Below are 27145 nucleotides of genomic sequence, written 5' to 3'. Positions count from 1 at the left end.
GTTTCTTTACTGGCAAAATGGGGATAATAATAGCACCCACCTCCTAGTTGTTGTGAAGATAAAATAAAACCATATTTGTAAAATGCTTCACACAATAACTGGCACATAGTAGGCATAATATAAACATTGGCTATTACTATTATTTTTGTTGCAAACCTTATCAGCTGTTGTAGATTTAACTATCAACTCTATGAAGAGAGCTCCTGGATCTATACATCTAGCTGCAAGCTCTTCCCTAAACTTCAATACTGCATTATTCTTGTGTATTGGACATTTCAAACTAGATGTCTTAGGGACATCTTAAATCCAACATATCTAATCTGACATCTATGTAAAGAGAACCACCTCCCCTGGGGTCATCTGACCAGCGTCCCTGGATGTCATGTGATGCATCTGGATCAAAAGAAAGGATAAAAGAGGGGGTGTGATTTCTCTATTTCTTTGGGTGGCAGTGGTGGAGGACCATGGCTGAGAGAGATAGCCATGTGGAGACACATGGTTAGATTTAGGTTAGAAATAGGCTTTAATCTCCACCTACCTGTTTTCTCTATTTCAAGTGAATATATTAATAAACTCTATGGAAACTAAGAACCTGGATTTTTAAATTTAGCTTTAACACATCATTATCTATCCTTTCCCTCTATCTAACTTCTCTAATCCTGTCAAAAGTACCATCATCCTTTTGGTGTTTCAGGTTTAGAATCTTGGCATTATCCTTGACTCTTCAATCCTCCCTCAAATCGCATCTCCAATCAGTTGCCAAATCTTACCATTTCTACCTTCAGAGTATCTCTTACATTTGACCCCTGCTTCCTTATCTCAACTCACACAGCTATTACCTTAGTTCAAGTCCTAATCACTCTTACCAAGATGATTGCAACAGCCTTCTAATTCAGTCTTACCTCAAATCTTTCCTTTCTCTAATCCATTCTCCACTTAGACGAGAAGGCCATTTTTCTTAATTACAATTATGGCCATGCTGCTCCTCTACTTAAATTCTGGTGGCTCCCTATTGCCTCTGGAATCACATGAAATCTCCTTTTGTTTGACATTTCAAGCCCTATATAACTTGGTCCTAAGCTACCTTTCCAGCCTCACTCTACACCACTCACCTTCACACAAACTTTACATTCTGTTATTTGTGCCTTTATTGTACTAGCTGCTCCCCGTGGTAGGTACCTCATCACTTCTACATTGCAGAATCCCTATTTGCCTTCTAAATCCAACACAAGAATCAGCTCTAACATGAGACCTTTCTTGGTCACTCCATTCCTGCTAGTAGCCTCCCTCATCAAACTACTTTGTTTTTTTTAAAAAAACCTTCAACTTCCATCTTAGAATCAATATTGTATATTGGTTCCAAGGCAGAAGAGTGGTAAGAGCTAGGCCAGTGATGGTAAACCTTTTAGAGATGGAATGCTCTTCTCCCCCTCCCCCCATGCTGGGTATATTCTCTCTCTCTCTCTCTCTCTCTCTCTCTCTCACACACACACACACACACACACACACACACACACACACACACACACACACACACACGAGGACGTGCTCCCATTGGCTGATGGGCAGATGGTTGAGAGATGTGAAAAAAATGTATACAAGAAGGAAGAGGGGAGCAGCTCCACCTGAGTCCCTCTGCTTTTCTAAATGAACTCTGGGAGTGAAGGATGGGGAGGGAGGGTAGTTGAGTGTCTACAGAGAACACTCTGTGTGCCATCTTTGGCATCTATGCCATAGGTTTGCCATCACTGTGCTAAGCAATAGGGGTTAAGTGACTTGCCCAGGGCCAGAAAGCTATGAAGTGTCTGAGGCCAGATTTGAACCTAGGAACTCCCATCTCTAGGCCTAGTTCTCCATCTACTGAGCTACCCTGCTGCCCCCTACCTTGTATTAATTTTGAACTTTTAGAGTTAAAAAAAAATGCAACTAGACAAAAATATAACTCCTCTGCTCATTAATCCCTTGGTTTCTTATTCTATGGCTGTAATGTGCCAACTCTAGATTTCTCCCATCACCTACCTCCATTTGCTCCTAGGTTATGCTGCTGATAGAGCTGGAGGGAATTATGAAACTTTGCGGACTGGGTCCACTACAAATTTGTTATCTAATCTCAACTTGGCATTACTACTTATCTTGCTAATCAATTCACTACTTTTCTTTCACAGTGGCTGTAGTAAGTCTGTTTCAAAATCTTCCCATAGCATTCCAAACCTCTACCTTTTCGGCTGAGGAACTAGCCTCATATTTCACCATTCATGGAAAATTCTCTTTTATCTTCTTTTATCATTCAAATCTCTTTCCTCAACTCCTATTTCCTCCTTTACTTTGGTCTTGAAGAGGTGGCCCATGTACATTTCAAGGCAAATTCAAGGCAATAGCAGTGGTGTGTTATATAATGACAATTTTAAAATGTAACATCTATGTTTTATTGAATCTTGGTTTATTTTGTTAAATATGAATTGGAATTACATTTTAATCAGGCTTGGGCTGATCTCTCCAGTCAATTACTCCCACTCTCTTTTACCTTCTCCCTTCTCCCTTTCACCTTCTACCTCCTCCCTATTTTCTAGCCCTTTTTCTGCTTCCCATAAACATACCCATGTTCCTTGCATCCTTAAAAAAAAATTTCACTTGATCTCACTTAAAACAAAAATCTCATTACCATCTGTGTTTGTTATCTTTTTACATTTCTACTTCAGTCAGTGGTTAAAATTGAACAAGTTGACTATACAGGCTGGGTCCCATCCACTTCCTCTCTTCTCATTGGCTTCTAAACAGTAGGCAATCTGGCTTCCTAGCTCATCTAAACAAAACCTTCCTTTCAGTTGCCAAGGTTCTTAAAACAACAACAAAAAATCATTGTCTTCTTCTTAGAATCAATAAAGTATCAGTTCTAAGGCAGAAGAGTGGTAAGGACTAGGCAATGGGGATTAAGTGACTTTTTCAGGGTCACAACAGCTAGGAAAGGTATGAGGCCAGATTTCTCTAGTTCTGACTCTTTGTCCACTGAGCCACCTAGCTGGTCTGACCAATGGTCTCTTAATTGCCAATTCTAGTGCCCCAATTTCTATACATCTTGATTCCTATATAGTATATTAACTATTTCCTTCTTCAAGAACTCTCTCCTGTTTGAGTTTTCCTAATCCTTCACTTCTTGGTTCTGACTGCTCCTTCTTAGCCTTCTTTGCAGGAACCTCTTTATATTAACCACAATGCAACTAATAATGAATACCTATTACCTCACACCATAATCTCATCAGCTCCCATAGTTTTAATTATTACCTATATACAGATAATTCCTGGGCATATAATCTGATCTAGTTTCTCTCCTTAACTACTGTCTCTGGGACATCTGGAACTGGATGTTCCACTGGTAACAATCTAAACATGTTCAAAATGGACTCATCATCTCTCCCTCCAAACTCTTCCCAACATTTCTATTATTGGTGAGGGTATTACCATATTCCCAATTACCATAGGCTCAGAACTTCAGTATCTTCCTCACCTTTTTTCCCCCTATTAATAGAATTTATTCACAAGTGTCCTAGCCCTTTCTCCTTCCCACTGCCCCCTCCCCATAGCATAGAAAATATGTCTGGGAGATAGACATATTCATGCAAATTACATCATGTTTCTACTCTTTAGTACTCTCTGGAGGTAACAATTTTTTTCAGTATTAATTCTGTTCCCTTGGTTCTACTCATTTCACTGTTCATTATCCTGTGTAGTTATTTCCAAGTTAAAATAAAAAAGCCTGTCCTTCATTTCTTATGGCACAGTAGTATTCTGTCACAACCATATATCACAATTTGTTTAACTATTCACCAATTGATAGGTATCCCCTCAATTTCCAATTTTTTTGCCACCACCAAGAGAACTGATTTTGGAACATATAGATTCTTTTCTTTTTTCCTTCTGATCTCTTTGGAAAACAGATCCAGCAATTGGGTCTAAGGGTATACAGTTTTATGACTCTCTGAGCATGATTCCGAATTGCTCTCCAAAATGACTGGATCAGTTTACAGCTCCATTGACAGAGAATTAAGTGTTCCTATTTTTCCACACCCTCTCCAGCATTTGTCATTTTTGCCAATCTGACGAATGTGAGATGGTATCTCAGAATTGTTTTGGTTCACATTTCCCTAATCAGTAGTGATTTAGAGCATTTTTTTCATGTACTTATATGTGGCTTTGATTTCTTTATCTGAAAATTGTCTGTTCATCTCTTTTGCCTATTTATCAATTGGGGGATGGCTCTTATCTTTATATATTTTACTAAGTTCTCTCTGTTGTATGTCTGTTTTGTTTCACTATTTCTTAGTCAGTAGCAGAGAGTTTTGATAATTACTGATTTATAATATATTTTGAAATCTGATACTGTTAGATCTCTTTCCTTTACATTTATTAATTACTTCTTTTGATATTCTTGATCTTTTGCTTTTCCAAATGATTTGTCCTTATTTTTTTCTAACTCAAAATAATTTTTTGGTAATTTAATTGGGATGGCATTGAATAAGTAAATTAGTTTAGATAAGGCTGTCATTTTAATTATTTTGGCTGTGCTCATCCATGAACAAGTAATGTTTCTTCAATTATTTAGATCTGACTTTGTTGGTGTAAAAAGTGTTTTATAATTATGTTCATGTAGTTCCTAGGTTTGTTTTGGCAGGTATACTGTCAGGCATTTTACTCTATCTGTGATTACATTATTCATTTTTTCTCTCCTGAAAAATTTTATTTAATTAATTTAAAATATTTTTCTATGGTTACAAGATCTATGTTTTTTCCCCTCCTCTCCTCCCACCCCCTCCTGTAGCGACACGCAATTCCACTGGCTTTTACATCAATCAAGACCTATTTCCATATTATTGATATTTGTACTAGGGTGATTGTTTATAGTCTATATCCCCAATCATATCCCCATTAACCCATGTGATCAAGCAGTTGTTTTTCTTCTGTGTTTCTAATCCCACAGTTCTTCCTCTGAATGTGGTCTGTGGTTATTTTAAATGGAGGATCTCTATCTCTCCTCTCTTATAATTATGAGCAAACTCATACATAACCAAAACCCCAAAATAAAATCAGAAATACATTGATGTGAAAGATGACTCCAACAGTTCTCTGGAGGTGGACAACATTTTCCATCCTAAGTCTATCAGGATTGCCCCAGAACATTGCAATGTTGAGAATAGCCAGTTTTTCACAGATAATCACTGTCTAATATTGCTGTTATTGTGTACAATGCTTTCCTAGTTCTGCTTATTTCACTCTGCTTCAGTTCCTGCAGATCTTTCCAGCTTATTCTGAAATCATCTTGCTTATCATTTCTTATAGCACAATAGTACTCCATCATCAACATGTACCACAATTTGTTTAGCCATTCCCCAATTGATGGATGTCACAATTTCCAATTCTTTGCCACTACAAAAAGAGCTGCTATAAATATTTTTGTATAAGTAGGTCTTTCCCCCTTTTTAATTATCTCTTCGGGATACAGACCCAGTAAGTGGTATTCTTGGATCAAAGGGAACACATAGTTGCATAGTTCCAAATTTCCCTCCAGAATGGTTGGATCAGTTCACAATTTCACTAACAATGCACTAGTGTCCCAAGTTTGCTATATCTCCTCCAACACTTACCACTTTTTTTAAAAAAATATTTTATTTGATCATTTCCAAGCATTATTCATTAAAGACATAGATCATTTTCTTTTCCTCCCTCTCACCCTCCATAGCCGACGCGTAAATCCACTGGGCATTACATGTTTTCTTGATTTGAACCCATTGCTATGTTGATAATATTTGCATTAGAGTGTTCATTTAGAGTCTCTCCTCTGTCATGTCCCCTCAACCGCTGTATTCAGGCAGTTGCTTTTCCTCGGTGTTTCCACTCCCATAGTTTATCCTTTGCTTATGAATAGTGATTTTTTCTCCTAGATCCCTGCAAATTGTTCAGGGACATTACACTGCCACTAATGGAGAAGTCCATTACGTTCGATTATACCACAGTGTATTAGTCGCTGTGTACAATGTTCTCCTGGTTCTGCTCCTCTCGCTCTGCATCACTTCCTGGAGGTTGTTCCAGTCTCCATGGAACTCCTCCACTTTATTATTCCTTTTAGCACAATATTACCACTTTTTTTAACTGCTATATAGGTTAATCTGATAGGTATGAGGTGGTATTTCAGTGTGGTTTCAATTTGCATTTCTCCAAGAGTGATTTAGAATTTTTTCACATGATTATTGATGGCTTTGATTTCTTCATCTGAAAACTGCTTGTTCATATCCTTTGAGCATGTTAATTGGGGTCTCTATCTCTTCTTGCAGGACTATGTTAGTAATATGTAAAAATGCTAATGATTTATGTCAGTTTATTTTATATATACTGATACTTTATTAAAATTATTGATAGCTTCAACTAACTTTTTAGTTGAATCTCTAGGATTTCCCACATATACCATTATGCCATTGGCAAACAGGTAGTTTTATTACTTCTCTGCCCATTCTGATTCCTTCAATTCTTTTTCTTCTCTTATTGCTAGCATTTCTAATGAGTATTTTAAATAATATTGGTGATTACAGTATCCTTAATTTACTCTTGATCATAATTATAGGGAAAGCTTATCCCCAATATAAATTATAGTTGATGATTTTAGATAGAGGTTTTGTATCATTTGAAAAAAAATCCATTTATATCTTTGCTTTCTAGTGTTTTTAATATAAATGAATGTTTTGTCAAAGGCTTTTCCTGAACCTTGATATACATTTTATAAATTGATATACAATTTTTTAAATTACTTTTGTTATTGATAAAATAAATTATATTGATAATTTCCCTTATACTAAACCACCTCTGCACTTCTAGTATAAATCTTTTTTGGTTATAATGTAAAATCTTTCTGATACATTATTGTAGTCTCATAGCTATTACTTTATTTAGGATTTTTGCATCCACATCATTTATGAAATTGAACTTTGTTTTTGTTATTCCTGGTTTAGTTATCAAGCACCATATTTGTTTTGCAAAAGGAGCTTTGTAAAACTCGTTCTTTACCTATTATTTAAAATAATTTATTTAATAATGGAATTAGTTGCTCTTTGAATGTTTGGTAGAATCCATCTGGTCCTGATGCCTTTTTTATGGAAGTTCATTTACAGCTTATTAATTTTCTTTTTCAGATAGTCTATTTCCCCTTCTAATAGTCTAGCTAGTTTATTTCTTGGTAAGTATTCCTCCATCTCTTACATAATTAAATTTGTTTGCATATAACTGAGCAAAATAACTCCTAACAATTGCTTCAATTTCATCTTTATTGGTGGTATATTCACCCTTTTTATCTTTAATACTAGTGAATTGGTTTTCTCCCCCCCCCCCACTCCTATCAACCAATTGTTTAGATATTTTGTGTTTTTTTCTTTCTTTCATAAAGCCAATTCTTAGATTTATTTATTAATTAAATAGGTTTCTTACATTCAATTTTATTGATCTCATCTTTTAATTTTTAGGATTTCTAATCTGGTGTTTAGTTGGGAATTTTTAATTTGTTCTTTTTCTAGTTTTTAAAATTGCTCTCTCAATTCACTGATTTGTTCTTTCTCTAATTACTTTTACTGTATCCCACAGATTTTGGCATACTGTCTCATTATCAACCTTCCTCTTCTAAGGAAATTATTGTTTCTACGATTTGTTCTTTAACTCACTCATTCTTTAAGATTAAATTATTTTGTCTCCAATTAATTTTTATTTTTTGTTTCTGTGGTCCTTTATTAAATATAATTTTTTTGCATTAAAAGGATACATTAGGTATTTCTACTTTTCTACATTTAACTATGTTTTGTGCCCTGATATGTGGTCAATTTTTGTAAAACTGCCATGTATTGCTAAGAAGAAGTTATACTCTTCTGTTCCTATTCAATTTTCTACAGATATCTATCATATTTATTTAAGATTTTACTCACGTTTTTGACTTCCTTTTTATTTATTTTGGTTAAGATTTGTTTAGTTCTGTGAGAGGAAAATCAAAGTCCCCCACCATGACTATATGACTTTTGTTAACTATTTCCATATGTAACTCAGTTTTTCCTTTAAAAAATTGTGGATGCTATAACATTTGGCACATATAGGTTTACTATTGATAATGCTTCATTATCTATGGTAACTTTTAACATAATATAGTTTCCCTGTTTATCTTTTCTGATTATATCATGATTTTTTTCAGATATCACAATTGCTACTCCTGCTTTCTCTGTATCAGCTAAGGCATAGTATATTCTGTTCTAGGACCTTATTTTTAAATTATGCCTCTCATTTTTAATTATTTCTTATAAATAACATATTGTTGGGTTTTGGTTTTTGATCCATTCTGCTGTCCATTTTTGTTTAGGTGGGTGAATTCATCCCACTCACAATCAAAGTCATAATTATTAGTTGTGTATTTTCCACTGTTCTGTTTTTCCTTACTGTCATTTTCCTTCTCTCTTTCCTGTGACCCCTCCTCAGATGTCCAATTTCTTCTACTACCTCTCCAATTCACAACCCTTTTTAGAACTCTTCCCTTATCCTCTCTGTCCTCATAGTTCTAAATTGTCCCACCTTTCTAAAGGTCCCTTCCATGCCCCTTCCCCCTTAACTTTTGGCTCTTATTCTAACTGCCTTTCCAAAAATCTCTTCCTTATCCCCCTTAACTGAGCCCTTCTATTTCTGTATATGAATTGGATTCTAAAAATCCCTCCCATATCCCTTCAACTCACCTACTTATTTGTTGATATGTACTGGTATCTCTCCCTTATTCCTTTTCTTCTTTTCTTTACATTCTTTTAGTCCCTCCCTCCCTTATCTTGTCCCCTTCTTCTGTTTCTCTGTATATTAAGACTTTTACCCTTCTAAGTTGTGTATGCTCTCTCTTTAACCCAGATCTGATAAGAGTAGGGTTCTGGTACTATCAGTCTTTCAGCCCTTTTCTGTCAGTTCTTCTATTCTTTCCTCTTTTATGTGAGATGATTGTTCCATTTTACCTCTTCCTGGTTACTTTATTATTATTTTAGTTATAGAGCTCCATTCTGTTTTTCCTTACTGTTTGTGCCTTTATCTCTATGCTCTTTCAAAGTATACAAGTAATGATGTCATTCTTAAGGGTTAAGAATGACATTTTCCATATAAGAATTAAACAATAGGTTGTTTATAATTGGTCTTTCCCAATTACCTTCACATGTTTTGTATAGATCAAATTTACTACTGAGATATGGGTTTCCCCCTAAGAACAGTTGAAACTCCTTTAGTTTATTAAATATCTGTTTCTACCTTGCATAATTATGTTCAGCTTTGCTGGTATATTATTCTTGGTTGTAAACCCAGTTCCTTTGCTCTTTGAAATATTGTGTTCCTTGTTCAACATGTTGAAGCCAAGTCCACAATTTATTTATTTATTTTTCTTGTTGATTATATATTTTCTTAACCTGGGAGCTACAGAACTCAGCAATGATGTTCCTGTGCATTTTCAATGTAGGGTTCCTTTGCAGTGGTAATTGATGAATTCTTCGAATTTATATTTTATGTTCTTGTTCTAAAATCTCTCTCTGATCTCTTTTTATATTTGGGCGCTCTTTCTTTCATAATTTTCTTGCATTGCTTTAATTTTTTTCTTCTAATTTTCCTTCAACTTCTCTCATTTGATTTATGCAATCCTTTTAAAAGTTCTTCCAAAAATTCTTTTTGAGCGTTTGATCACTTATTATTTTTCTTTGCTGTTTTAGAAGTAGGTATTTTTCCTTCACTGTCGTCACTTCACTTAGTTTGAACTCAGTCTTCTATGACTCCATAATAGCTATCAATAGCTGGGTTCTTTTTACTTTTTTATTTTATTGGCTCTCATCTTCCCAATCACCACAGTTCCACCAGTGCAAATAGACAGCTTACCTCTTTCTGTGGCAGCAACCAGGGACTCTACTCTCCTAAGCTTTTATTATTTGTAATGGTTTGATATTCCATCTTTCACATGACCTCTAAAACAATTATTTTAATAAAAAAGACATAATAATTTGGACATAAAAATTTTAGAAGTTCACTAAGGTTCACCTGGGGCTGAATTCTTGAAGTTGGGATTAGTATAAAAAGTGAACAAGAGGCTAGAATGACTATCCTTTTTAGAGCTATTCACTTCCCAAAGAATGACTTTTTCATAGTTGGATTCAAACTTTTATGTATGATGAAAAATTTACCTGAGGGTGAATTGAGAAATCCATCCTTAGAAATCTTTGGTAGAAAAGAATAATTTTTCTGAAATATGATCTTTTCATATATGAAAGGTAATGAATAACATAAAATGAATGTTAAACAATAACTTAAGGAATAAATGTAAATTGGATTTGAATTTCTGATGCCATGGATTACAAGAGTCAAGTATGCTTAATCTTTACTTACTAAGGTCTCATATTTATGATTAGAGACAAATCTGGAGCCAGATTATTGTAGAGCTTCAAAAATTTGGAAATGCTTTTTAAGATTCCCTAGTCTAATTCCCCTTTTATATTATAGATGAGCTGAGTAACCCAAAGTCCAGGAGGGTGCATTAAGGGACTTGCCCACAGTTGTGGGTAAAGAAGTGGAGCAGGGGCAGAGCTGGGGATTAAGCTAAGAGTATCTTTGGACTCCAGAGCCTGTTTTTCTCCCTATTTCACACTACTTCTGAAATCTGAGGTTGGCTTTGAATTGTGAACTTTATATTACTCCACCCTACTTAGTCTAACAAAAATCAGGAAATTGTGAACTTTAGATTACTCTACCCAACTTCGTCTAACAAAATCAGGAATGTCTACACCTGTACTTAAGGATTAAGTATTTAGGAGGATGGCCTATGACAGACATGTGCTAGCAAATGACAAATAAGAAACAAATGACAGACCCCTGGGATGTCCTAAGTCAAGCCTAAGATATCATTGGTACATACGAGACGCAGGAAAGCGATGTAAAACCGTCTATATATTCAGTGTCATTTCCTCTCTTGGGTCTCTTGGATGGCAGAGAGGTGGCTGGCGGAAGCTGGCTGAGCGTGTCAGCATCTTGGCATGGTGGCTGCTATTGTCCAGTTTTTAGTGGCGAGTTTTCCTTGATACCATACTGGAGGAAGCCTAGTAACCTAGTTCGGTGAGGCGTCTTCTCTGAGATCTCTCGGAGTTTTAGGCTGATTCTTTCTCTTTTACCTTCCAAACACTATCCACTTAGAAGCCTCTAATCTTCTTCAGAAACCTTGTGGTGGAGGATTTTGAACTCTTCCCTGGCACAGGCTAGGCGGGAGAAATCCTATACCCTCTCCCTCTCTCTTCTCCTTAATTTCTTCCCTATATATTGGATTAAACCACCATATATTTCCAAACTGACTTGGGTATTTTTATTTGGGATATCCCCTGGTGACCAAAAATTAAATTTAGATTAGGTCACGACCCTAAATTATCCTTACAGAATCAATACTAAATATCCATTCCAAAGAATAGTGGTAAGGGCTAGGCAACAGCTAGGTTAGTGAACTGCTTAGGGTCACATAGCTATGAAGGATCTGAGGTCACAAGACCTCCCATCTTCAGGTCTGGTCTCTCTACTTCCTGAGCCACCTGGCTGACTTACTAGGTATATTCTTTACTGAGTATTATAAAAATTGCACAGGCAGAGTAGGTGTCTACATTGATAAAAGATTGAAAAAAAAACCCATTGAAATAATAATCAAATCACCTAGTCACAAATTTGATATGAATAAGGTACTAAAAAGTTATATGTTATTATTATGGTCTGGCATGCAAACTTCAACTCAAACTCACCTGGAACGAGTACGTTTCCTGCTGATTCCTGGGCTATTGCTCAGACGGTAAGCTGTTGGAACACTTCTTTCTTCTCTTCTTCTCTCAGGTGAGTGAGCTCTTCTTCTAGGCGACCTTGACCGTGACCTGAATGAAGATCAAGGAACTTTACTCATTGCTGGTTTGGTTCTGACTATTATATTACTTCTCTATCACTCCAGTAGTAATCAGACATCATCTAAGACTACAAAGTTCTAGGCAGAAGGTTCTTGATGATGTGGTTATTATAAATCTCTTCACATGGTCTAGTCTGTTTCATGCCAGAGCCCCACATATCCAGGTTTCCAAACACTCTTCTCTCTTGCTTTTCCCCCAACCACCTAAATCTACACAGTAGACTTCTTATCTTTCCACCTATACATAATTGAACCCGGTTGTCTGCTGCTTAGCCAATTCTCGATTATATAAAGTCTGATGATGTAATTTAAGGATTACTTAGGTCTTAGATTTCTTTCCCCTCTTTTCTATTTTTTTAAAAATTTGGTATTTTCCCCTGCTCATTAGTAGATTTTACTACAAGCTAGATATGGGAAAGGCATTGCAATTCAAAGCAGTTAATTCTATTTGCTGCGATTTCAAGTAAAAGGTTTGATTGAGGAGAAGGCTAAAAATAAGATTTGGGAATTAGCTGTGAATTTTATTTATCCATGTTATTCCTCTGTCCCATTAGTATGGATAATCAAGAATTGGCAGCAGTTCTCACTGGAACATGGAATTTACCCAACTCTCTAACATCGAATTCTTTTTTTTGGCTCCAGGCCTAAATATGTCAACCCAATTCTGAACATGTCTTTCCAAATTAAAATTAAAGCACCACTTTGTTTTTAAGTTCACAAGGCTTCCCAGAAATCATCTACTCCAAAGAAAACTTTGGCATGACTTTTCATGTGCCTGAGAGATGACTTCTATTCCTCTAATACCACAACTTGCACAAACCAACAATAATCTGTGAATGGTACTTCCACCTGGGACACTGACCCACTTTAGGGTCAGTCTGTAGTCCACTTAACAATGGCTTTAGGACTTCTCTACTGCATTTTTTTTGTTCATTTGATAAAATTATACATTTCCAGGAACACATGCAATAATCAATTAAAAAAAATCATCTCTTCCCTTGTTTCCATAACAACCTGCTTGAAAACAATCTAAGAAGAGCAGTTTGATTTTGCCACTTAAAAAAAGATTCTACATTGATTCATTTTACTTACAATTAAAAAAAAAAACATTGTTGCAGAGACCAATGATGCATTAAAAGACCAGTTATAATCACATGCCACCCTCTAGATTTCATACAGAAAAACCAGAGCCTTTCTTCAGGAAATATAGCAATGGAACAAAACCCTTTCTGATACAAACTATGGTATCCAATCAGTTTTAAGCTCTTCTCTCATGTAATTCTTCATAACTGAGAAAACTAATTTTTTTCTCAGACCGTTCTTAAGAGTTATAAAACAGATTACAAAGGTTGAGGTCAGTTAGACACCTTGACATTTTACCAGGTTTTCCCTCAAAAGAGCTCCAGGAGTCAAATCTTTTCGTTGTCGAGGCTGCCTGATAACTGTCTTGATCTGTTGCTGCTGTCACTGATGAGCTGCTCTGACATGGCTCCGTGCTCAGTGTCCCTGTGGATGCTGTGGGTCTGTGATATGGAGGCACACACTTCACATTCAGAATAAAATGTGCTAGTTTGGGTGTTAACTAGAATCCTGAAAAAGCTCTGTACCTTAATCAAAGCTCTATTACCATCTTACGGAGCGCTTACATGGATAAGTCTAATAAAACCCTCACATCATCAGGAAAGTCACTTAGCTTTTAGTGCTTGTGAATGTATGATCTGGCACCCCCAGTAACACTCTGTAGCAATTTGAGATGGATATGATTATTAGCATTAGATTTCAAATCATTCTGGAGAAAAGGCCATTTAAAAATTCAGATCAGTAAACTGCACAATATTAAAGTTTTATATTAATTACAGCTGCTCTCATGCTCCGTATAGTACTAATTAGGCTTTTACAATGGCCATATATTTAAATCTTAGAAAACCACAACATAGCTAAAGAAACTGACACTCTATCTTATAATAAACCACCCAAATAAAGTAAATGGAGGGTTTAAAAAAAAAAACTTTTTAATTGTCTGAATTTGTAGTTTTTCAAACAATCTGAAAAAAATTCATAGGTCAAATGTTGCTTTAAAAATGAAAACCATCATAATTTTGAGACTTACTTAAATGATTATAAAAAGAAAAATTTGAGGTTACAGTTGAAGGAAATAATCAAAACATTTTTTCAAGACCTCTTTCAGTAATTTATAACTATCGCACCTAATATATTTTAGTTATTATTTGAAGACCATGAACTGAGTAAGCCTAGTTTATCTGATCACTAGGCAAATAAACCTGGAACAATAATAGGGATATTCTCAGCTTCTAGTTCTATTGAAATTTAAGTGGTGGATGTAGGTCTTATCTACAAATCATTTATCTTTTACTAGGTAAGAAGCTAGTGGGCCCAGATCTCTTTTCCTACATATACAAATAAATATATGCACTGCTTGATTTTAGAATTATGGCTTCTAAAGGATGTGTCCTCACATGAACACAGCCAATATTATTTACATGTTTAATCTTTCTACCTGCATGATCAGCAGACTGAGCTCATCAAATAGTCTACGTTGGATATGATTCCCCAAAACAAACCATGATCCTGCCTCTGTAGGCTTCAGTCTGGTTACATTCCCAACATTTACCGTAATGTTTAAGGAGCCAAATGTGAAGTTGAGATGAAAGTATTTAGAGAAATAAATCATTTATGATAAAACATGGGGAACATAGAATCACATAGGACTACTATACATAGAAGCTGATGAACTTTTGAAACAAAAATCAGGAAATTCAAGGAACTAAGTATCTTACTAAACAGGATCTAGATAACAAAATTAGAATAACATCAAAGATAAATTCAAAGATTGCACACTACTAGATAAGTACAACTAAAATGATAAATCATCTTACCAAACATTTTGAAAAGTACATTAGAAAGACAATAGGTACATTATGATTAATAATTCAAACTATAGAATTCAAATTTCAGGAAATGATATTAAGCTGTGTGAGAAATATCGTAAAAACCATTTATTTAAAAGACAAAGGAAATATTCCAAATGTAACTCAGAGAAATGTAAATGAAAATACAAAAATGTTGCAAGTTAATGTTGGTTTAAGGGGAAAAAACCCCAATATCTTGTCTTCACTCATCTTTTGCAAAGCATTATACTTTTCCTTGAAATGCGCAATTATATATAAGATTTTCACTTGTGGGATCTGCAGGTATTCTGTAGCTAAAATACATGTTACATAGGATTTCATCAAGCCCATAAATTTTATTCAATGATTGTAGGGTTCTCCCTCTACCCCCTCACTGGTAGAACATATGCAAGATTGCATGTCACTTTGTTGCTTAGGGTGGTTAATTTCAAAAAGAAAATATACCCCAACTGCAGTATAACTTCATCTAATCACAAATAATAGAAAATGGCACCTTTAATTTATTAGCTGGTAGTACTCCTATAAGAAGAACTATGTAGTTCAAACTATCCCAGAACTCTTAAGTAACATATTATTACATGTAAATTTATATATCTGCAATGGATTAATCTATCTAAAAAGAAAAATGTTTATAAATTATGACAATACATCAATGGTTTGATGTATTGAGGGAAAAAACCCTATTCAAACAATTTGAAAATTTTATTTACTATTGTGAAAAGTGAGCCCTCCCCCATTTTATGATTTTTAGATTCTACTCATTCAGATGATCCCAAATCATTACTAGTAATGGTAGTATGCAAGGGGAGAAATTACATAGTCAAGGTCTGCTACCAGCAAATAAAAGAAAGCAATATTGAATAAAACTTCAAGTAGACATTCTACACTGCTAATGCTGAGCCAGGAGCCTGCATAAAAAGAAGGGAATTGAAGGCAGGGAAGTAAGAGCTTGTTTAACTCGTGTCCCTGGGATTCCGGAGGCAATACAAAGCAACACTAGCCCTTCAGCACAAATGAGGCTCTTATTTTTCTGTTGCTTAGGCTCTTGAAGGATGGTTAGGATTACAATAGATTATTCAGTACCATGGGACTCTCTTTATAGGATGGAATACAGGGAAATGAAAGAAAAAAGGAGAAATGTATTCATTTCCAAAGGTAATTCCTGGGTACAATGTTAAATTGCAAAAAAATTTCTACTTTACCAATTATTACTGAGGGCATCAATTTAGTTTTATTTTTGTTGTTCTGCAACTTTCCTGGCATCACTACACCTATAAAAGCAAAGTCTCCATGAATTGAAGGCATGGACCAATCAATTGAGTCAAAACTTAATTTGACTGATGATTTTTAATAAACTGACTTATTGGCCAGTGACCATTTCTGCATCACTATAATGCTGAGAGCTAGAAAATGATTTGCTGTTGTTCTGATATATTTTCAAACTTATAAAAAATATTTTATGTAAAAGGGTAAAATCTAGAATAAGAACATGCTTCTTGAATATAAACACACTGGATCAACACAATCCTTTTTGATAAATTAAGAAAAAAAGATTAGCAAATAAAATCACAACAAAGCTAAAAACATAAACCTAAGTTTTAGAGTACTACTTTTTAATTTCTGAATATAATCACTCAGAAAACAAAATGTGTAACAATTATATCATCATTTTCTTAATTAAAGCAGAGCAGATAGAACAAATGCACACATTGTAAATGAAAAGGTTTTACTAAAAGATTTGTTTGAGTTAATCTGGAAAGAAATTTTCCTAAGACCAACTTCTCATACTTAAGCAATGAAATGAACATTCTACTTTATCTTCATATTGTTAATAGTCTTCAAGATTTTCTTTGGACTTTCTCAGTCCAATAATAAAGAATTTTCTTCATAAACTGCAGCCCTCTGCTGCTCTAGAAAGAGTACAACTTAACTTGCTATAAATTATTATAATTACTTTTCTGCATTTGTGTTACATACCCTCAGCTATATGCTATTGGTTTAAGCAGGATTTTCACATGAGAAAGAAAACACAAACGCCAATCAGTGGTTTTCAGAAAGAGACAAGAGGAACAGAAAGATAGCTATTTCATTACCAAAATATCCATGAAAGGTAGATTTCTCCATACACATTACCCCCTCCTCCCCCCTGCCAAACTTCCCTAAAATACTAGAGGGTCTGTTATGTCTTTTTCAGTTTTGTTCTGAGTCACAGTAGGGTGAAGTCCACCCATCCTAAATCATGGCATTTTAAATGCTTCTATACAAGAACAATATGATATTAAGATGAATATGATATTGGGACAAAATAATATTTTACCTATTTTGTAAAAAATAGGACAGGATAAATCCATCTTTTCTGTTGAAAAGAAAATATACAAAAACCAAAGCACGAATTAATGAAGACCATGGAAAATACAAGTTAAAAGTTTAAAGAATAAAACTCTGAATTAAATGATTTTTTTCCTTCTGTACTTCCTATAAGAGTTAATCATTATAATAAAGCATTGAATATTGTGATTCATGAAAGTGTGAATGTCTTTCATTGTTGGAAGTATTACTTTTGTGCACTTCCTTTGCCATTAGTTTCTCAATCATCAGATCAAAGAGAAGGACCTTCCTCCTGATGCTTTCCCTTACATGAAGACTTTTCTTTTTAAGCAAGATAGTGACCGCCAGAGGGAAGTTTAGAAAAATGAGCTTTAAAACTAAGCAAAACAAAGTAAAAAACAAAAACAAAACCTACTTTTGATATGCTTTTTTTATAACCTTTTGAATTTTTCATTCACCACATACACCTCCATTACTACGAAGAAAGATTACACATTTATAATTCTACTAGAAAACGTTTCTTTGGTATGGAAATTTGGCATCAAAAGAAATGAGACAGTAAAGAAGAGTTTACAGGAAAAAAAAAAGAACCCTCTATTTTTCAGGCAATGTTGTATGGGACACATTCATTAATTAATCTACTTGATGACAGATGACTTGTCAAAATCTAAACCATTTAAAAACTGTCCTGGCTGGAGGCCTTGAATACCTCCCCCCCCCCCCCCCCCAGCCCCCAGCTTAATCAGTGCAGGTTTGATGTTTTATTTATCTCTGTATCATTTAGGAAACTCTCCAAATAGCAGGCACTCAAGAAATAGTAATGGAATTGAAAAGACCATCTTTGGGTATGCTGAAAAGTTAAAAAGAAAACAAAATATCTAATTTTCTTCATTATCATTCCCACTCTATCTTCTGAGGATTTAATGAAATAGTTTAAATTTCTCTTAAATACAAACTAACCTGAAAAGTGGAGACTATTTTTTTGCAGACTCACCTTGACCGTCGGACAGTTCTATAGGCACTGGGAAGAGAATGCTTTGCTTTTGAATGTGATCTAGACCTGGACTTAGATGATGAATGATACTTGGGAGATCGGGATCTTGTCCGAGACCTTTTTTTGTGCTTTTTCTTTTTCTTTTCCTTTTCTTCTTCTCGGGGAGGATCTTTACTTTTGCTTGAAGGCCGTTCTGGTGGCTTAACTTCCAAAGCTGGCAGAGGTCTCACTCCAGTCAGTAAAGTACATGGCATATTACTGACTTCCTGAAAGAATGAAGCCAACAGCTGGCTGTTAAAAATCCTGCTGGATTGGCTTTAGCATGTACTACCCCCCCCCCCCAATAAAGAATGACCCCTCACACCAGTAAAATAATGCTTTTACATCATACTTGTCTTGATCTTCTTCCAATCTTGACCCCTTGGTGAACCTGTTCAAACCTACAGTGTCCTTTTGAGTCCCCTGGCTCCCTTTAGCCTTGGGTCACTCTTACCATCTGCTACCAGGTTTGCTTCAGAATGTAAATAGAAGAAACGGCACAACTGTTTTGACTGGATCCTCTATAAATTTATGTTACACAATCTCAACTGGGCTCTCACCTCTACAAGGCTATTTTAAACACTTCCTTAATTTTACACTCCACAATGGATTTTCTAAACACTGTTTTTAGCTTCCTCAAATCTCCCATGATGGCCTGTCCCCCTACTCTCTCAGCCAAGGATCTTGTCCCTCATGGATGCTTGCCAAAGCTAATTCCTCTGCATGAATAATGAATTATTTTTCATTCCATTATCTCCAGAAGATTGCCTCCTTTATCATCTCCTTGATTTCTCTTATCTTCAACCTCTGTCCATCTTCCTAATGGCTGCTCCTTTTACTACCTACAAATATGTTCACATCTCCCCCATTCTCAAAAACCTTACTTGATTCTTCCATTTACACTATTGCTTTATATCTCTTCTGCCTTTTGTAGCTAAAGTACCCGAAAAGGCTAAAATAGCTGCTTCTACTTTCTCTCCTCTCTCTTAATCCTTTACTATCCAGCTTCAGAATTTATCATTCCACCAAATCTGTTCTTTCCAAAAATTATTTATCCCTGATCTCTTAGTAGCCAAGTCCAATGACCTTTTCTGAAATCCTCAATCTTAGACCTCTCTGCAGCCCTTGACACTGTTGGTCATTCTCTATTCCTTGGTACTCTCTTCTTTCTAGACTTTCAATACATACTCTCTCCTAGTTTTCCTCCTACCTATTAGACAAGACTTTTCCTGGATCCTTATCCAGATTGAATCATGTAACCATGGATGTCTCTCAGGGATCTGTCCTGGGACCCCTTCTCTTCTATATTATTTCATATGTTCATCTCATCAACTCCCATAGATTTAATTACCATCTATATGCTGATAATTTTCAAATCTACCCCCTCCCAATCTCTCTGCTAACGTCTAATCTCATGCCTCCAACTGCCTTTCAGACATTTCAAATTAGAAGTCTAGTAGACATCTTAAACTCAGTATTTTCTAAACTGAACCCTTTTCCTTCTACACCTTACTCTTTCCAAATTTCCCCATCACCACAGAAAGCTGTATCATCTTTGCCTCTTCCAATATGTTGCCAAGGCTTGATGATTTCACTTTGTAAAATCTCTTATGATCCCTTCCCTCTGATACTGCCACTCTTCTGGTGTGGGCCCCACCCCCTAGAATACCAAAAATAGTCTGCTGGTAGGCTTGCCTTCCCTAAGTCTCTCCTCACTTCTTAACGAGCAGCTCTGCCTTTGTCCCTCTCCTACTCAATAAACACTATTGTTCCCTATAATCTCTAGGATCAATAAAGAATCCTCTGTTGGTGTTTAAAGTTCTTCATAACTTAGCCCTCTCTCCCTGCCCCTTTCCAGTCGCTTATATCTTATACTCTTACCACATACTTGTTGATTCAGTGACATGGCCTTGCTCTTCCACAAACAAAATATTCTATCTCTAGGCTTCAGGAATTTTCTCTAGTTGTCCCATGTGCCTAGAATGCACTCCCTCCTCATCTCTGTTTTCTGGATTTGCTGGGTTCCTTCAAGTCCCTTTTAATCACATGCCCCCTTCTCCCCAGAAATTTTTCCAATCCTCTCTTAATTCTAGAGACTTTTCTCTATTAATTACCCCCTCTTTATCCTATATATAGCTTGTCTGGCCATAGCTGTTTGTTTGTTCTCTCCTGCAGTAGGCTGTGAAGCACCCTGAGGATGAGGACTATCTTTTGCCTTTCTCTGCATCCCTAGCTTTGTGCAGTGTCTGGTACATAGTGGCTGCTTAATAAATGCTTACTAATGGGATGACTTTAGACACAGACAGTCCCATCTACTTTAAATCACCAATCTCTCCAGTGGCATATTGGGGGCATGTGGCATAACATATTTAACTAAGGTTGTAATTGGAGAAGTGACTAAAGTCATTAAAATAATTTTAGAATTGAAAATTGTCAGGGTAAAGTTTTGAGACTACACATACATTTCACCAGTGTGTTCAAGTCCTGCTTTTGACACATATTAACTATGTACCATCAAGGGAATCCCTTAATGTCTTGGTTCCAATAGGAAAATTTCTAAAAATTTAAGTTGTGGGAGAGGTATACTGGTAGGGAGAATTTCTTAATATGAAGATCTTTATGTCAAATGTCATCAACAGCTAACTCAAAAAAGAAATCTTGGCGGTGGAGAATAAGGACATTCAAAGCTTTTGGTCTTTGGAACTTCTTCCCTACACACCAATTTCCTCGACTGTATCCATATACCCTTTTCATAAACCTCTGGGGCTGAAGACTAGTAACAGAGAAGCAGGCCCTGGGTGAAGTGTGAGTCCAGAAGATGGAATAGCAGAATACCAGGAATAGTCTTGGCTCTTCTGTTCACCTGTGTAGGCAGTCAGGCCATTCCCTATACTGACCTTACTAATTCCTAAAATGGGGGTAGCATCTGCTTGGATGAGTTCCAAGGAATACTCCTTTCTAGCTCTAACATACTATGATCATATGGTTCTAATTGACATTCTTTGAGGAAGTCTCCATTTTATTTTTGTCATAGAAACAAAGAACAACAATTTACTTAGAAAAAGCGATTAAGCTGTTCTCTATTAACATAATGAAATATCCTTTATGAATTATGACAAGACTAAAAATTATTCCTCATCAAGGAAAAAACTTTAAAAGAAGAAACATTTTGTTTTAAAGTAATTACTGCATGTGCAAAGGTATATAGCCCCTGAACACCTTTATACTAAGGACATAAAAGGTCATTCTTCAACTTATTCTAAATGAATAATTTTAGCTACAGTCAATTAACCACCATATACCTCAAGACATACTGAGAAATCTGTCATTTATCATTTTGAGCCTCAGAGAATTCTGTTGCAAGGTTTATTTAAAACAATTCCAGTCAGGCAGGCACTACAGGTTTGTCCCCCATTTCAAATTATGTCAGTCCCAAGTTCTGTTCCATAGGAACTAGAAAAAAATCAGATTTATCCAGTTATAATTTTCACTCTGTCTATCTTGAAATTCCCCCCAATTGTGAGTAAGAGGCCTAGTTTGAATACAATAGAAACAAATGAAAGTATGTAATTTGTAAATTAGTGCTTGTTAATTAACTTGAGGTTCCTACTTCCATATTTAGATACCTATTACACAAAAAATACTCAAAAACATTTGGATAAATATAAGCCATATGTGGTTTAAATTATTATACCACATTGTATCCAAAGTTATAATTCTCCACTGTTTTGAGATTAGCTATTTTTGTAATATTTATAAAATTCACTAAAATAATGCTAAACTTGTTTGAGTTTCAAGGATCATAAATAGGTTTGAGAAAAATCACCTAAATTAACAACTTGGTTTCTGATAACATAGGATAAAGCTGATTTATAAGCATATGTATTCAAACTTACAATCTGGGTTATTTTAAAATGATATTTTTATTTTAAAAACTTTTTCACTTTGAAGCCAACTCCCCCTCTTTCCACATTATTTTTACTATCAAGGACATCATTTAGAATAATAAAAAGATGATAATGATTTTAAAGTGAGAAACACGTAAGAGCATGAAACATACATGGAAAATTTATCACTCTGAAGAGTTGGAAAAAGAGGATGTCTCCTTAAACACTCTGGAAACAGATGAACCAAATGCAACATTTTAAATATACAAAACACTAAAACTCTCTTAGAACAAAATATGATCTTTTCTTGATGATCCAAAATGTTTTTTTGGGAAATGGTAAGAATTGAAGGCTGTTATTAAAGTATGTTGATCATCACTGCTGGATAAGTGTGCAGAAATTGGCACTGAAACAGCAGATAGATGGATAAAATACATTCTGGTGAGGTGAAGGGGAGCTCTGACATGATCAGATCCGAAATAAGGATTGCCTAATCAATCCACCAGAGCAAACAGAATACTAGTATGGCAGTAGAATTTAGTGAGGCAAAAGATGAGGTTTTTGACACCTAAATTGTAATCGCTGCATCTGAATTATCTAATCAATCATAATCAAAAGATTAAAAGCTTCCAAATAGAGTTTTGGAGATAGGTGGTTTGTTCAAGATCACCTGATTCGTTTCATTTTTTACAAAAGAGTAAATCGAGATGGAATAATTTGCTCAAGGTCACAAAATGAATAAGAGTAGGTAGCAATGTTAGTACTACTAGAATTCCAGTAGTACAACTTTACTAAGACTCAGTTCAGTTCTAGTTCCTAGAACCCTAGTCATCTGACTTCCAATTTAGTTCTCTTTCCCATAGAAGTTGGTGACTTCCCCTTCAAGATGTGGCATATGAAAGTTCAATAAACATGGAAAAAACACAGGACAATTAAAAAGGTAAACTTACCTCTTGAATTTTAAATGAAAGGTATTAAACTCGTTTTAAGAATGTGGGCACATAGTCTAATATAAACCTATTTCAATTATCTGTTTGTGAGGATGATGAGACATACAGCAAAATTACTTCCTCCCCTGAACAATAAGTGATGGTAGGTAAGTTCTCTTATCCCTGGCATCCAGTTCTTTATCTCCTGACTGCCTTTTCACTGGATGTACTCAAAATGATTCCCTAACTCAATACACTGTATGCATGGAGTTGTTGACATGTTGTGACCTCCCCGAGAAAGGGAGTGTGTTTTTGTCTTTTTTTTTTTATTCCCAGGCCCTTAGTACAATGCTGGACACTAGATAATGGAGTGACAGATGAAAATGAAATAAGCTCATGTTCCGTTGGAGGAAGCAATTATGAAAAGATACATGATCATTGAAGTAAGCCTTCTTGTTGGTCGAAAATACATAGAAACAAAAAAGTAGGGCATCTAAATGGAGTTTTCTTTTATCTTAAAACAAACAAACAAACAAAAACAATCCAAAAACTCTTACCTTCTGTCTTAGAATCAATACAAAAAATGGTTCCAAGGCAGAAGAACAGTAAGGGCTAGGCAACAGGGCTTGTCTAGCTAGGGCCACACTGCTTGGACATATCTGAGGTTAAATTTGAACCTAGGATTAGGCCTGATTCTCTAGCCACTGAACCACCTAGCTGCCCCTTAACATAATTACAGTGTCTTTGATATGGGGGAGTAGAGGAAAGCATTAAGGAGGAAAACATCATGCACACAAACACATTAAATTCAGTGCGCGCACGCACACACACACACACACACATATAATGTAGCTAAGTGGTAGGGATAAAGAATAGGTAAAACTATCTTATCCTCAAAATGGGGAGAGTATCTGTAGTACTTGCTTCTTAGGAATGTTTTCAGAAAAGTTCTTTTTAATACTTGAAGCTATAACTATTATTATTTAAACTAAGGAATCTTATTTTTATTATACTAATTAGAGCTTATGGGATCATGATGATATAATGTTTTCTTTGCTAATTGTTTACTTTCTTCAGTCTCCTGTTTCTAAACAAGGGAATCATCTCAGTCAATATTTTCACATATCAGTAATCAAGATATAGGGGTGGAATAGAGAAATATGTTTCATCAAAGCTATCAAATAATTGATCCTAATATTTGAAGTGAAAATAGAACTCTGATTCCTGCATTTGAAATTGGTTATTACAACTTGTATTAGAATTTCTATTTGTACTCTTATAACCAGAGAGATGCAAATAAAAACAACTCTGAGGTATCACCTCACACCTAGCAGATTGGCTAACATGACAGTTATGGAAAGTAATGAATGCTGGAGGGGGTGTGGCAAAGTAGGGACATTAATTCATTGCTGGTGGAGTTGTGAACTGATCCAACCATTCTGGAGGGCAATTTGGAACTATGCCCAAAGGGCGACAAAAGAATATCTACCCTTTGACCCAGCCATAGCACTGCTGGGTCTGTACCCCAAAGAGATAATGGACAAAAAGACTTGTACAAGAATATTCATAGCTGCGCTCTTTGTGGTGGCCAAAAACTGGAAAACAAGGGGATGCTCATCAATTGGGGAATGGCTGAACAAATTGTGGTATATGATGGTGATGGAATATTATTGTGCTAAAAGGAATAATAAAGTGGAGGAATTCCATGGAGACTGGAACAACCTCCAGGAAGTGATGCAGAGCGAGAGGAGCAGAACCAGGAGAACATTGTACACAGCGACTAATACACTGTGGTATAATCGAACGTAATGGACTTCTCCATTAGTGGCAGAGTAATGTCCCTGAACAATCTGCAGGGATCTAGGAGAAAAAACACTATCCATAAGTGAGGACAAACTGAGGGAGTAGAAACACCGAGGAAAAGCAACTGCCTGACTACAATGGCTGAGGGGACATGACAGAGGAGAGACTCTAAACGAACACTCTAATGCAAATACTAACAACATGGCAATGGGTTCGAATCAAGAACACATGTGATACCCAGTGGAATCACGCGTCGGCTACGGGGGGGTGGGAGGGAGGAAAAGAAAATGATCTTTGTCTTTAATGAATAATGCATGGAAATGATCAAATAAAATACTATAAAAGGAAAAAAAGAAAAAAAGAAAAAAAGAAAAAAGAAATTCTATTTGTACCTAAATGGTGTTTATAGAACTATTACCTGTGAGGTTCTTAGCACATCAAAAGAATGTTTCACAACTAATAACTGACCCAAAGATTCCAGATATTGGGGCAAGAACTCATTATTTAACAAAAACAGTTGGGAAAGCAGGAAAATAGTCTTGTAGAAATAAATATTGATCAACACAAAGTAAACCAAAACAAGCTCCAAATTAGTACACAATTTAGACATAATGGGTGACATCATAAGTAACTTAGGAGAAAATGGAAGAAATAACTTGTCCTATGTATGTATTGGGAAAGAATTTGTGGTCAAAAAAGACACAGAAAGGTTTATAAGAGGTAAAACATTTTTGATTCCATAAAATCAAAAAGGTTCTGCACAAACAAAACCACTGAGGTTAAAAAAGGATTAAGAAATTAGGGGGGAAAATATCTTTGCACCAAGTTTCTCTGAGAAAGGTTGCCTTTCTAAGACATATGGAGAACAGAGTTGAATTTATAAGGATAAAAGCCATTCCTCAGTTGATAAATGGTGAAAGGATATGAAAAGCAGTTTTCAGAGGAAGAAATCCAAACTATCAGTCAATAGACATATAAAAAACTCTAAAGCACTATTAGAGAAATAGAAATGAAAACAACTCTGAGGTAATAGTTTATACCTACTAGACTTAAGTTGACAAAATGACAAAATGACAAAAACTAGAGGGCTATGGGAAAATAGGTACTTAAATAAAAGGACTGGTGGAGCTGTGAACTAGTTCAACTATTTTGGAAAACAATCTGAAGCTAAGCATACACACACAAAAAAATATCAAACTAATATAACCCTTTGACACAGCAACACTGCTAGTAGATCAATAACCCAAGGATATTAAGGAAAAAGGAAAAGGACCCATATATTGTGGTAAAAGAAATGATAAAGAGGAATAGTTTCAGAAAAACCTCTGGAAGGCATGAATTCTGGTATCAATTAATGCAAAGTAAAACCAAACATAAACAGGAAGAACAATTTATACAATAACAATACTGTAAAAGATAATCAACTTTGAAAATCTTAGTATCTCTAACCAACACAATGACCAAACATAATTCCAAAATCATCTTATAATGGAACACACTCTTCATCTCTAGCCTGGGAGCTGATGGACTCAGAGATCAGACTGAAGCATATGTTCTTCTTTTTCTCATTATTTTGTTTGGACATGACTAATGTGGGAATTTGTTTTATGTGACTATGTATATATGTAATAAAAATAATCTAAAAACCTCAGTGTGTGTGTGGGAGGGTGGGGAGGAAGAGGAAGGAAAGAGAAAATAAAGAATGGAAAATAAATAAAAATCGAATTAAATAAAACCAGCAATTGACTTTGGGGACCAAATAAATAGTAAATAACCATTGGCTAAACACATAGTTCTGAGACCATACAACTCTGGTAAAGACAACAGCTCTACCCCACCAAAGACAATAGCTAGGTATTTATAAAATAAGCTAGTAATTTAGAAACTATAACTATAAATACTTCAACAAAAGGTTTACTACTCTGAATAATCTAACACTATCCTAAATATTTTCACTCATATAGGGGGGTATACTTGGTACTAACTAAACATGCATTTGGGAATTATTAGACAATCTTCACTAATCTGAGTAGATATTTGAAATTTAAGAAACCTTTCTTTTTTAAAAATAAAATAAAATTTAATTTAATTTTAAAGTAAAAACTAGGCAATGGGGGTCAAATGACTTGCCCAGGGTTACATAGCTAGGAAGTGTTGGAGGCCAGATTTAAACCTAGGACCTTCCATCTCTAGACCTGGTTCTCAATCCACTGAACCACCCACCTGCTCTCAAGAACCTTCTTTCAAAGGGAAAAAGAAACTCATTCTTA

The 27145-nt window shown here is 35.3% G+C and overlaps 1 protein-coding gene across 8 annotated transcripts in view; it reads right to left on the bottom strand.

Moving 5' to 3' along the window:
- SFSWAP (splicing factor SWAP) overlaps positions 1–27145 on the bottom strand; it is a 117179-nt gene that overhangs the window by 13451 nt on the left and 76583 nt on the right. For 4 of the 8 annotated variants that reach the window (XM_003340766.4, XM_056821922.1, XM_056821926.1 and 1 more), the window contains exons 14-16: positions 18218–18483; positions 13333–13488; positions 11811–11936 (exon numbers count right to left, since the gene is read on the bottom strand). In XM_003340766.4, the coding sequence (XP_003340814.3) occupies positions 11811–11936; positions 13333–13488; positions 18218–18483 (548 nt within the window). The remainder of the gene's footprint in view (positions 1–11810; positions 11937–13332; positions 13489–18217; positions 18484–27145) is intronic. The other 4 variants (XM_056821923.1, XM_056821924.1, XM_056821928.1 and 1 more) reach the window with 2 other exon arrangements.

Source organism: Monodelphis domestica, chromosome 3 (genome assembly GCF_027887165.1).
Source record: "Monodelphis domestica isolate mMonDom1 chromosome 3, mMonDom1.pri, whole genome shotgun sequence".
NCBI classification, from domain to species: Eukaryota; Metazoa; Chordata; class Mammalia; order Didelphimorphia; family Didelphidae; genus Monodelphis; species Monodelphis domestica.
This window is presented reverse-complemented; position numbering and strand designations above follow the sequence as displayed.